The sequence below is a fragment of the Colossoma macropomum genome, unplaced genomic scaffold, assembly GCF_904425465.1.
Source record: "Colossoma macropomum unplaced genomic scaffold, Colossoma_macropomum, whole genome shotgun sequence".
NCBI classification, from domain to species: Eukaryota; Metazoa; Chordata; class Actinopteri; order Characiformes; family Serrasalmidae; genus Colossoma; species Colossoma macropomum.
In genome coordinates, this window is record NW_023494804.1 from 32,492,683 (window position 1) to 32,506,391 (window position 13,709).

The 13,709-nt window shown below is 41.2% G+C and overlaps 1 protein-coding gene across 5 annotated transcripts in view; it reads left to right on the forward strand.

Annotated features, from left to right (window-relative positions):
- Window positions 1-12,872, forward strand: part of tiam1a (TIAM Rac1 associated GEF 1a) — a 131,577-nt gene extending 118,705 nt beyond the window's left edge. For all 5 annotated transcript variants that reach the window (XM_036594673.1, XM_036594674.1, XM_036594676.1 and 2 more), the window contains 8 exons: window positions 1,381-1,560; window positions 2,444-2,562; window positions 2,765-2,873; window positions 3,349-3,407; window positions 5,766-5,862; window positions 6,761-6,848; window positions 8,234-8,406; window positions 10,536-12,872. In XM_036594673.1, the coding sequence (XP_036450566.1) occupies window positions 1,381-1,560; window positions 2,444-2,562; window positions 2,765-2,873; window positions 3,349-3,407; window positions 5,766-5,862; window positions 6,761-6,848; window positions 8,234-8,406; window positions 10,536-11,104 (1,394 nt within the window). In that variant the 3' untranslated portion in view covers window positions 11,105-12,872. The remainder of the gene's footprint in view (window positions 1-1,380; window positions 1,561-2,443; window positions 2,563-2,764; window positions 2,874-3,348; window positions 3,408-5,765; window positions 5,863-6,760; window positions 6,849-8,233; window positions 8,407-10,535) is intronic.
- The last annotated feature ends 837 nt before the right edge of the window (window positions 12,873-13,709 follow it).

The following is a 13,709-nucleotide window of genomic DNA, read 5'->3' on the forward strand; positions in this document are numbered from 1 at the left end:
TGAAACCTGATACTTTCCCTCTTTGTCCCATGGACACTTCACAGCTCCAGGAGCTAAATGATCGAGTCTACATCTTTTTGACATTTGCGACGTTTGGGCCAAAATCCTGTAAATCCTATACGTTGTTTTCCTTCTCTTGAATAGATGTGGTTGGGTGAGAGATGGCATTCGTTACACATAGTGTTACTGGCTAACAATTCACAGCTCCTCTTCCATGGAGAGTCTCAGAGTAGGCCTTTTTCTGCTCCTCTGTGCTTGTGCCATTTCCCAAGGCCCTTTGTTCATGGCACAGCTTTTTCATAAGGCTTGGCAGAGTGTAAAGTACAGGGAATGGGAGAGTAAAGGAAAAGTGTACAATGTTCGGTCAGCCATTCAGCCCTGCTGGGCTCAGTGCTGTAGGTTTTGCTGAAATTGAAAGGGTAACTGTTTAATTCACAGCTCGAAGCACCCCAGCGTGTACTGTTAGAAATGTAAGGTGAGCCCTTAAGCTATTGGAAAATTATGGACTTCCATTTTTTCCAAAAAACACTGCTGCTTTGGTAACTTCAACCTACTCTTATGACCATTTAGCTCTATATTAAAGTCAGTAAGGCCCAATTCCATTTCACCCCTTTCCACTACTACTTAGCCCTCCGTTTTGCACGTTCACACCTGGGGTAGGGTGTCCCGATTTTTGTTGAGATGGAGGGGTAACTGGCTGCGCAAGAGACCAAAGAAACCCGCAAATGTGAGAATTTTCTCTGATAAAAATTATAATAACCATTGTATTATCTTAGTTTAATGTCGTTTCAATGTTTTATGGTCGTAAAAAATCTCTAGTAGTACGTTGATGTCTCGGTCGCTATCTAGCTAAACTTCCCGTTCCACCTTAAATGGTGTATCATTTAAGGTGGAACGGTAAAATTCGAGGAAGAAGCTGGCGAATAGCTGACGTCAGCTTCATAACACCAAACAATTATAGGTGGGCGGTAATAAATAATTGTCCCTCTTTGAAGGCATATGACGCCCTAACTGTAACTAAAGCCCAGCAGTGAGGAGCTGAACTTTACCCTCCTCTGCTGTCACTGCAGACTGGCAGGGTCGCCTGCAGAGCAGCGCTGGTAGCTGTTAATGAAGTGATGCTCTTTTTATTTGAGGGTCCCATTTCATGGGGAAGATTTTAACCACTACAGCTTGTAACACAGAACAAAAACAAGGGGTCGGGGTAAAAATAAGAAATGGGATTGGGCTTAAGTCTGTGCACAGGACACCTGGGAACACTGGAAGAAGACTGTATGGTTTCTTTCTTGAAATACAGTTGGACGAGAGGTTTTACAGACTTTTTTTGCTTCTGAAGTTTCCATCATCTTTTTTCTTCTGTGTCTCTATGTGTACATGCAGCTAAGACTGACCCAGAGTTTAAGGCGTTTCTGGCTGAGAGGAATCCCAGGCAGCAGCACTCGTCCACTCTGGAATCGTATCTGATCAAGCCCATCCAGAGGGTGCTGAAATACCCTCTCCTGCTGAGAGAGCTCTACTGCCTCACTGACCCAGACAGCGAGGAGCACTACCATCTCAATAGTAAGTTTATTACTGGACAGAATGTCTCAAAGCCAACAAATGACAAAGTGAATTCAGGGTGTAATAATTTCCATATGAATCAACACAATTTCATCTTTCAGTTTAGTTACTTTTGGCAGTAATTGAGTTAAAGCAATATATTTTATTAATGGGGAAATGAGACATTCATATAACTGGGTACCTAAATCAACCGTTTGTATAGCTTTTCTATACAGGAATTTGCTAAAATACACTGTACCTTCTTTACATGGGGTCTGTCTCACGAAGCAAGTTAAACTCAGACACAACAAAAATGTCACAGCCCAGTTACATATGGACTGCACTGTGTGGGCTCACTATAAAATTAATTCATACACCGATCAGGCATAACATTATGACCACCTCCTTGTTTCTACGCTCATTGTCCAGTTTATCAGCTCCACTTACTATATAGGTGCACTTTGTAGTTCTACAGTTACAGACTGTAGTCCATCTGTTTCTCTGCATACTTTGTTAGCCCCCTTTTACCCTGTTCTTCAGAGGTCAGGTCCCCCATGGACCCTCACAGAGCAGATACTATTTGGGTGGCGGATCACTCTCAGCACTGCAGTGACACTGATGTGGTGGTGGTGTGTTAGTGTGTGTTGTGCTGGTACGAGTGGATCAGACACAGCAGTGTCACAAGAGCAAAATCACATTTTCAAACCAGGCACAATTTTTTTAACCTTTGTTTAAAGATTTATTTATTTAAAATGATGAAACATGAATAATAAAATACAGTAAGCATAAAAAACCTCCATGAATGGCAAATAATAACAAGATCAAACATGGACTGACATGACAGCTGACTGATGATTCATCATCTGGTTGATCTACAGTACAACTTGTCTTTCATTCTGTGCAGTTGCGATTAAGACCATGAATAAAGTGGCCAGCCACATCAACGAGATGCAGAAGATCCATGAGGAGTACGGAGCTGTGTTTGACCAGCTTATCAGCGAGCAGAGCGCAGACAAGAAAGAGGTAAGACCTCCGCTGGGGTTCATTTGCTGCATAATTTGGCTGTTTTTACCCCCCTAAACATGTAAACAGGTTTTTATGTACTTTGTACCATATTGTGTAGCTGTTGTGATTTTCTGTTTGTACATTTATTGTGCTTGCATGTTTGAATGTTTGATAATCTGATGTCTTTGCTTTCCTACATTTAAATTTAAATGTGTTCCAGGTGGCTGATCTGTCTATGGGTGACCTATTACTGCACGTCACTGTGGCCTGGATCAACCCACCATCATCTCTGATGAAGGGGAAGAAAGACCCCGAGCTCGCTGCTTTCGGTAAGTGAGAGCGCATGAGTATGCATGCGTGTGAGTTTTGTGGGGAGGGGGCAGTGGTGGAAAAGTGGGCCGCTGCTTCCCGGAATAGCATCCCGTCTCTTATTCACCAGCCCATCCAGCACTGCACTGCCGCCTTCAGGCTCAGAAGAAACCACTTTGTCCAGAGGCACTCTGGACATTAATATTGCAGTCACTAACCTTTATAGGCTTTCTGCAGACGAGGAAACTCTGAAAGCATTTCAAAGTAGCTGGAAGATGCAGAAGGTTGATTGGCCCCACGGTCATGGGTTACTGATTGCTTTGTGTCAAAGTTTTCCTCTTTTAAATGCTAAACCAAAAAGACCAAAGGAAAAGAAAACACAGAGCCCCGAGCTTTACTTAGTCAGCCATCTGTGCTGGAGAATTCTTTCAAAATTTGACATGGTTTTTCTAATTCAACCCTAATGCCTTTCTGTCTGCTGTTCTTTCTTTCCAGTTTTCAGGACAGCCGTCGTTTTTGTGTACAAAGATTGCTCCAAGCAGAAGAAAAAAATCGTGAGTGCTTTTCTTCCCCCTTTTCCTCCATTATGCATTAACAGACTGTGAGGCTTGCCGAGAAGTCGGCCCGGTGCTTTTAGTACACGCATGCTTTCCATTATAGTGGAAGCAGTGCGAGGTGGCTGAGAGCGGCCCTGCCAGCATGATCACTCTTAATGTGTCTTCCAGTTCTTTCACTTGTGCCATCAATGAAGATGAGCTCTGTCCCTAAAGCCAGGGTTAAACTACACGATTTTAGCCCCGATTCTCAGTCTGGCCAAGTCTGTGCTGGTCGGCTCTAGTCTGCAGATCTTTGGGTCAGTCGGAGTTGACAGTCGGAGAGAGAGTCGAGTCGGGTGTGAGGGGCGCAGACTCAGATTTACTGCCTCCCGATCGCGTTTCAGACCAGTCGGAGTTTATCAAACAATTGATTTTTTGACCCGACTCAGAGCGTAATCTAGTGTAAACTGATAAACGACTCAATCTGAACAGATTCCTGCAACAGCCAATAAAAACAGAGAGCGCGAAAGAAGAAAATACAGCAAGTGAACAAAGAAAAATGACAAAAAAGTCTCTCATGTGTGGAGCGAAGCTTTTTAATGAGCTGAGTTTAAGGCACAGTCGAGTTTATGTACATTTAAAACTCTAAAAATACCAACTGATCACATTTTTAAACCCATGATCCTCACACATGTTTACCTGTTGCGTAAGTTTGCGTGAGTTCAGTGAGCTCCGTTCGGTTCAGCAGCAGCTGAAAAGTTGAGTAGATCCCTAATTGTTTAGTGTGTGATCCCCAATATTTCAGTCACCCAAAATAGTCAGCAAAAACCAGTCGGCGGTGTGAGACGCCCAGTCTTTTTACAATCTGTTCAGACTTTAAAAGTCCAAGGCTTTACGTGAGTCATAACTTGGGTGAAAAATCAAATTTGCACAAACTTTCCCTTCATGTACAAGACATGTTTGCTTTGCTTAGTTTTGCACTGGAGTAATGGAAGCTTGTACTTCATTAGCATTAAGCAACCTGTGCTGTGCAAACGTCAGAGACCACCCTTCATTTGTTTTAGTTTCTTATCAGAACTGCCATTAAGTACAAGTCACTCATTATTTAGTGTTGGGGAAAAAGCAGAAAACACGTAATATATAACAGAAAATTGCACAGAATTACACAGAAGTCATAACACTAAATATAATAGCATGGTCTTAGTGTTTAGTGTGTCCACGCTTTACCTTTATTAGAGCTCCTATTACTTTCAGAAGACTTGCTTTTAGTTTTTCAGAGAAACTTCTAGGGATATTTTTCCACACCTACAAAGTTCAGTCTTAGAAGTTGGTTGCATTTTCTCCTTTTCATGATTCAGCTAATCCTAAACACTTTCAGTGAGGTCTGGACTCTGGGGTGGTCAGTTCATTGTTCTGAGAACACCAGCAGCTTCTTTGTTCTTTTTTTGTCCATTTTTCTTTTCTCAGTAACAGCTTCTGGACAGCTACACACCCTCTCAGTTCTCACAGTGGAAGGAACCAACTGTAATTTTTATTTAAGATCCAAAGCAAGAGTGGAGCTTGATTTTATCTTCTCTCTCAAAAAAAGAGTTTTCAGTATTGATTATATGATGATAGTTTTGGGGGTCTACCAGGTCAGAAATATCTCCTGGAAAAATGAATAACTAATGTCCATAATGTCTGTTTTGGTTGCAAATTAAATAAATGAAGAGTGCTTTCTGACTTTTGGACAGTACTGTATACCATCACACACTTGCCTCAAACTGGGTCAAGTTATTCAATAATCTCAAGTAAATTTGCTTAAGTGGTTTCTGACACTATATTACATGCTGTTACTTATAGAAATGGGCAAAAGTACCTCACATGACTAAATAAGTAATAGCAGCCACCATGGAGGGTCAATTTGCCTGCGCTTTGTCTGTTTTTATAGATATTGGTGTGTCATACAGTATCACAAACCATAAAAGATCCAGTTTTTAGGCTCTAGCCTTATCTCTGCTAGTGACTGCATATCGCTGTTGTCGGAAGAAAACCTTATATCTCCATTTTTGACGTTTTTCAGTTTTTGACATTTTGGCAAAATATCTGTTGCCCTTTACATTGTGTGTAAACTTCATGATGAATGGACCAAAACAAACGGCCCAAAATTACTTGGAAAAAAGTCTGGTTCCATTGACTTACATCAAAAGTAAAGTAGGTTTTTTCCTTCTCCTGTAAAGTTACCATTTTGGAGATACAAGGTTTTCTTGCAAGAACCGTGATATGTAAGGTCTTTTTTAAGGACTTTATGAACTGTTCTGCCACCTCAGTCTTTCATTAGTAATTTAGAATTACTAGCCTTTCGTTTCTCATTATCTCCTTCTCTTCCCCCTGTAGGGAACTTCTCACCGAGCTTCAGTGTCTGATGAGCGAGACCCGTTTCGTTTCAGGCACATGATCTCCACGGACGCTCTCCAAGTCCGCACCCCCACCAGTGAGTCATAATTTTAATTACTTTTCAAAAATGAATACTGTTAAAAAATACAGTCTTAAAATAAAGGTTTCTAAATGGTTATTAGCTTGGGAGAAACGCTTAATTGGTACAGAACCATTAAAGGTAAAGGTTCTTTAAACTTTAAAACGGTTTTTCGCAGTAGCACATCTCAAAGTGGTTCTTTAAACAACCTTCATTTAAAACTACAAGTTAGCAAACTACAAGTGGCTCTTCTATTAAAGAACGCTGTTTGGCAACGTTTAGACTGTCAGACTATGAATCTGATGCAAGTCCAAGTTTATGCAGCTTGAGCTGAACATATAAATCAGAATCTTCTATTTCTGAACTGTTTAGTCTTGCAAACCTGTTTTCCATCTGGGGAGCCATCAAACCTACGAGTCATTAGAAGCGTATCAGACCATTCCTGTCCATTCCCTGAAGATAGCTAGCTCTGTTACCAAACATATACAATTCCCATCACATTTACTCTTCCTTCACCCCCTATGGGCGTCACATGTGCTTCACAAGCTTTGCATAGGCAGCACGGGACATTTTTATGAGGTCATGGCTGGATTGCTGTGCATGTTCCCCTGTGAATGGGGAGTAACTACAGCCATTGCAATAATTGCCCTCCATAAGGTTCAATGCGCTGCCTTTTAGCACAGCAAGCCAACGCTCTGAAGTTCAGTGACCTTGCCCCTGACCCCAAGAGAGCCTTTAATGTTCTTCAAGTGTACTCAGTCTCTCCAGAGCCCCTGCGGCCTACTTGCTTATCTGCTCAGCATGACTCTCAGACTGAAGAGGTCTTCTCTGACACATCCAGCACATTTTGTAATGTCTTTAAGCTGTTGTTTGAAGATGATCTTTGAACGAATCATGTCGTGGTATGTTTCTCTAGATTCAGAAGGAACGTCAATGTGCGAGATTGTTCATGTGAGATCAGAGTCTGAAGGGAGACCAGAGAGGACCTTCCATCTCTGCTGCAGGTGAGTCCACCATTACATATTGGGTGAATCATATTGACATTTCACAAGTAAAGCTCTCAGTTTCACATAATAAATTTTATAAAACCAAAAGTTCTGGTCCTAAAATCTGATTGGCTGAGCCACGTTCGAAGCCGTTGTAAAATCCACAATATACCCACTCATATGACTGCCTCACAATGACTGAACTCTGTGTCACTGCGCCACGGCTCGAACAAAACCCTTGTGCTGTTAATGGAATAATCTTTGACTCTAATGATGCTCGCATGGAGCACCGAATGTACTGATGAAGTAAGAACCTGTTTCCTGTTTAAACTGAGGAGCTGGCGGCTTAAGTTCTTAACTAGAACTAGTCTGGTCAGCTAGCTAACAGGCTAAAAGATAGCAAACATGCTAAACAACTCCAACATTAATACCACAGGCTTGATTTAAAGCACTTACAGTATGATTGACTGTAAAAGGGCAGAATAGAAGTCTAAAAAATGCCACTTGAATGTCTTAGGTGCTTCATATGTCCGTGTTTCAGTCAGAAACAGCGTCACACCCAGGCTGAATCCCAAACGGCTCTGTATTCCCTAAATAGTGTGCTAGATATGAAAAATTCTAGCATCTACAGCCAAATAATGCATCATTTATCGAGTGTGGATGAGTCCCAAATGACTATTTCTTAGCTGTATTATTCACTGTTGGGCTGCAGGATCCAGTATTTAAATTCCCGCCTAGTGCACTATGTAGGGAGCATGGAGCCATTTGAGATTCAGCCCCAGCGTGAGAAAAGGGGCGCCGCTGGATTGGTGCTAAATAAGACTCGCGGTGATAATTTGGTGACCAGAAAGTGCTTATAAAGTAAAAGTTTGAAAATTCATGAAATGACCGCAACATACAGGAATGGACGACGGGACGTTCTCCTCATGCAGCGGTTCATGGTTGCTTGGTAACGATACCGCACTCTAAAGGAACTACATTTCGTGGCAGAATACTTGTTTATGTCGATTATTATTAACAATAACTCAAATTATTTTCTGAACAATTGTGTATTTTATCATATTTCATGTTGGCCGCTGTTTTATAAAAGTAATAAGCCACTTGAGACTGTGCGTGCCACTTGACTCCGCTTCATGCCGTGCCTAAGAACACCCCTCCCCGTGATAAAATCGCAGTAACCCACAGCCCCTCGTGGCTTACTGCTTTAGTAATTGACATCAGTGCATCTTTTTGTGTATTACATATGAAGGCACAGAACCTCCGGCATATGTAGATTCATGCAGAGGGAAACTGGATCTCATTATGAGCTGCATATGTTATATCTCATTACACTAATATGGCTGGTACATCTATAAAGAAAATGTCCATATATATATATATATGAGCTCTATGTTCTGTTCCAGCTCTCCTGAGAGCAAGAAGGACTTCCTGAAGACTGTGCACTCCGTCCTGAGGGACAAACAGCGTCGGCAGCTGATGAAGACAGAGAGTCTGCCTCTTAATCAGCAATACATTCCATTTGGAGGGAAACGCCTAAGTGCTCTAAAAGGAGTCCGGCCCACTATGAACAGAGCAGGTAGCTGAAATGAACTGGTGCTGAGATAAACAATATCTGTCTCCTTTCTTCTGTAATATCATCTCAACAGCTACGGAAACAAACAGTTCAGCGGAAAATCTAATTTACACAATTTTCTCCTCTCGCCAGATGTTTTTAATCAGCCAAAACTCTGCTTTTGATATTTTTTTATGTGGCTTTTAACCATGTATGACATTTTATATGTGATAGAAACTGACATAAGTTCAGGCATCAAGATGGCCGCTGTTTTTAGCTATGCAATATAATTTTTGTATAATTTTATGGATAATATATACACTGCATGCATGTCTGTTTGAATTTATCTAACAGTTTGACACAGTTTGAGCCGATGTAATGGTGTGATGACTTAGACTTCCTTACTTGTTAGTTTTAATAGATTGGCTTTGTAGCTAATAAGCAAACTTCAGACAATAAGCATGTCTTGTTCACTGTATTTAGGTGTGGAGAAATTTGTGCACATTTGTTTTTTTGCCTAACTTTAACAAAACATTAAAAATGTTAGATTTGGACAGTCCTTCCAGGAATTTGCGATCACGAATTCATGCAAATTCAACCAACCCTGGCAATACTTGCAAAGGTGCACAATTTTGTCTTATCACTGCATTATTTCCACATTAAACATGGAAATCTTGGAAGTGCTTTCACAATTATTGGATTGATTTTTTTGTGCCATGTGTTCTTTCACTGGGGCAGGGTAGATCTCTTCAATAATCACTTTTTTAAACAATAAAACGTTATCATGCTAATTATTTTTAGATATTTTACAGGCCTAGTTTAGATATCGCGCCAGGCCGAGTCACAATGCTGCTGAATGTTCCACCAAATTAAGTTTGAGACCACTTTATTTTACTTCTTTTCTCTCATCATTGCTGAACGTTTCACTATAGAAACATGGTGCTTATTTCCATACAAGTAGTTTTATTACAACGCTGAGGTCTCGAGTCTGTATGTCTGTATGTTCTTGTTTTTTAGAGATGCACTTCATTTCCAATTTGCTTCTTCCATTTTGTTATCTGGACAATATATTTCTTCAAAACAGGCTAAAGAAATATATTGACGCTGTTGGAACAAAACCTCATATCTCCAAAAGAGTAAACTTTTTTTATTTCACCATTATTTCGGACTGTTGCTACAGTGGCAGCTGGGATTTTCAAATTATGCAAAAAGAGAAACGGGTCATTCTACAGAAACGTCCACTTTTGTATCTATCTATAGGAGTCACTGGTGTTACTGATCGTCATTGGTGTTACACATAATAAAGGGAACACCAGAGACATTTTTAATAAAAAATGCATTTTACAAAATGGCTGCTACAGAACATCAAACGACATGTTGTCAATCACGGAATATCCACTAAAATATGTAATTTAATCCATTTTTTTTTTCACAGTTACCTCAAAATAAAGTCGGTCACACCAGTGACTTCAGCTAAAAGCTTCATATGAAATCATGAGCTAAATGAGAAAATCTCTGCTAACTGAAAGACACAGTGGACTCACCATGAGCTTTTCTTCATAGATCCTCAGAAAACAGGGAAAAGGAAGTCAAGTGATGTCATCAGTGTGATTTATATTTCAAAATAAGAGATTTTTTGTTACGCGGTAACGCCAGTGACACGACTCCTGGGGAACTTTCATTATATATTTAATAATATTTATTTGGCATTTGTTTTCTTTGTCATTTAAATCATACATTTGATAGTCATGTATAGATTATTGCAGTTAAAACTGCATATGTGTTTCACCTCAAAATGCGGCCTCACCTTTACACATGACTGTGAGGACGAGCTCTTCTGTGGTGCTTGGAATTCTAGATGCTTGATTTAAAAACCAATATTGCTAAATTGAGGATCAAGAAGGCATAATTGTTAAAATAACTTACTGTTTTAGTTTAAAATATAAATAAATTGTAACCCTGACATGTTTTTCAAGTGTAATGTATCTATAAACCCTAGGGACACAAAAATGGTTTCTGTAGAATGATCAAAAATGGAGATAATGGTGATGATATCAGACTGGTGGAACTGGTTGTATTTGAGAATCAGCATAAACTGATCACACTCTGAAAATCTCACATAGTTATTTTCCCTCTCTCTCTGTCTCTTGCAGTTTCAGCTCCGCCTCGAACCCTCGGCCGCAGGAAGCTGATCCGGAACCGCTTCACCATCGACACGGACGTGGTCTTTGACAACGGCTGCAGCCAGGATTCGACCGCTTCTGCGGACTCTCCACCTCAACGACAGCCTTCGCCACCCCGGAACACACGGGACACTGACCGCTGGGTGGAGGAGCAGTTTGACCTGCAGCTGTATGACAAGCAGGCAGACGTGAAGGAGACAGACATTCTCAGCGATGATGATGAGTACTGCGAGTCCGTCAAGGGTTCCTCAGCTGAGCTCAGCCTTGAAGAGTCTTTTGAGGCCCTTATCGCAGAAGGTGAGGAAGAGGGGGAGGAAGAGGAAGAGGAGGAGGGCGAAAAAGAGGAAGATGGTGGCCGGAACGGAGGCTCCGAGGACAAGCCGTCCCTCAAGCTGCCCGAGAAGTCCCACGGCCCGTTGAGGCTGACCCCGCTGCGGAAGCAGTGCGCTGTGGAGGGCGCCGCAGCCGAGAGGGAACGGGAGGTCATCTGGGTCCGCAGAGAGGATTTCAACAGCGGCTGCAACAGTGACATCTTCTGAGTGGAAGAGAGCGAGGCCGTGGGAAGGCCTTGTTTATATAAGCATGGACGCCAGACATAGGAGCCAGTTTTCAAGCCACAGATTAAGCTTACTTTTGGACGGAACGTCAGTGGGATCTCCGTTGCCAGTGTAAATAAATTGGAAATGACGACTGAGCTCAATCTGTGTCCCATAAGCTTTAGAGAGGACTGAAATGCTTTCATCAGCCTTTATCAGACGTACTGTGCAGACACTACTTCCAGATAGGGGTGCGGGATCGGAATGGGCCAGGATTGGAATCTAACCCTCGATTTATTTTTATTTTGGCCGAAGGCCTTAATAATTTTATGACGTAAAGGTTGTGAGCCAGCCAAGTGCTTGTTTTAAGTCTAGTCTGGGTTTTCATATCGCCTGCAATGTGCAAGTTAAACAGTCCTATTATCTTTATTGGAGCTTAGCAAAACACTTTGGCCAATAAAATGGGACAAAAATTTGGCCAACAAATAAAGAAATTGGAATCAGCCATAAAAATTCACGATCAGTGCGCCCCTACTTCCAGACAATCCTACAGGACAAACGTTCTTAACTTATTAACCAGTACGTGGAGCCTATACGTGGATGGACTCAAGCTGCTGATGGACTCAGTATGGGCGCAGCACCTCACCCCGCCACCTGACATCCAGCCTGGACTTCATATAGATGTTGACAGTGACCTACTGTCCAATCATGTTATCTATAGATCCTCCACACACTGACATGGTGCAAAGGTATGCACTCATAACCTGTAGGCAGCTACACTTCCATTCATTGAACATTTGTTGCCAAAATGACTATTTTTGCAAAAAACGCTAGGAGCATGGGTCTTTCCTTCTTTTTTTTTGGCTTTTCGACTGCTGTTCACTTGTGCTATACTCAAGGGCTGTGTGTTCTGTCATGACATTCAGGGGCCTGTGGCTAAAGACTGGCTAAAATTGACGCAAGCCTTATTTTGAAGCGCAGACGACTTCGTCCAGAGCACAAAAGCATAAACTTTAGTATTAAGTTCGCACTCTCTGTTTACTATTTAGCATGTCCCAAAACAGTCTTCGCTCTTTCTTTCCTTCTGTTCCTCATTGGCTTTACTGTTTACCCAATAGTCCAGTATTACCCAGCCCTAATCACTGAAGGGATGTTTTGAATTATTATTACTGATCCTGCTGTACTTGAATTTCATGTCAAGGTTGTTTAGAGACAGTGTAACGCCCTGACCTTTCAGCCCTGTACACTGCAATAATGTGAGTCCTCTTATTTTGTGCTTCAAGGTACACAAATCATCACGATTTCCCCCTTTTTTGATGTACTACTGAAAGAAACAGTCACTCAAAGTCAACACAGACTTTGTATACCGTATGGTATGACATCACCGATCAGTGCACATAGTGTCATGAACTGCACTTAGCTGTTTATGAAGTAGCACTGAGTGTCTGTGAGATCATTTTAATGGCTGATATGTGAAATATAAGGACCTTTTGGACCTTTTTATGATGTTTTATACACCGCTTGTTTAGATCATGGTGGAAATAACATATTACTGAAAGAGAAAGAAAGTATATTTTTAACGTGAGCGTGGAGGACCACCCTCCTGTTGTGAAATGCAATCACTTACTGTATCTGTAGTTTTTAAACTTTTTGGCTTAGAGAGATGTGACTGTAAAGATTCCTTAACTTTTGCCCTTTGCATTTTTGAAGCCGTGTATGTTCATAGGTTTGTGGACTATTGTTCTCCTGAAATAAATTTTCCTTATTTATATTTGCAGTTTTATCTGATTTACTTAAACGCGTTAATATGGTTACTACTGTTTTGCGAAGACGATGTGCAATGCAATACTTAAAATGACTGTCTTTACTGACCATTCAAAGTAGTGGTCAAACTTTAAGAAAAGAGAGGGGGGGAAAAAGTCACTGACTGGCTGCTTGATTAGAAACCTCTGCCACTTTTCTGGTGTACAGTTAGAGAATGTAGCACATCTGTTCTTAGTGACCCTCCAGCCCTTGATTAGTGGTCAGTTTTCTTACCACAGAGCTGCTCTTGGCTGGATATTTTTGTGTGGTGGACCACTGTCAACCTTGTAGTGACACTGGCAAGTGCAAAGACTCCAGCAACATCACTGCCTGATACTCATGACACATCAATGTCACAAAAATATCCAGCCAAGAGCAGCTCTGTGGTCAGAAACTGACCACTAATGATGTGCTGAGAGTGGTTCACCAACCAAATAATATCTTGTGAACTGCAGTGCTGTGGTCAGACACTGACCAATTAGGAATGGGGCAGAGGGGAGCTGATAAATTGTGCATGACAAAAGATGGGCTACAGTTTGTAACTGTACACCTATATAGTGGACCTATAGGGCCGGTAGAGCTCATAAAGTGTAAGGTCGGTGCGTCGAGCTTTGGACCAGTAATTAATATTATAGTAAATATACTGAGACAATTTAAATAAGAGCTGATATTGTGCATATTATAATTCTTTTGCTTGCTTTCATGTGATTTATTGCTTTGTCTTCATTTAATCCCTTTATACAGTCATTCTAATCTATGGTTAGTTCAGTAAAGATTAGATTAAATTAGATTCAACTTTGTCATT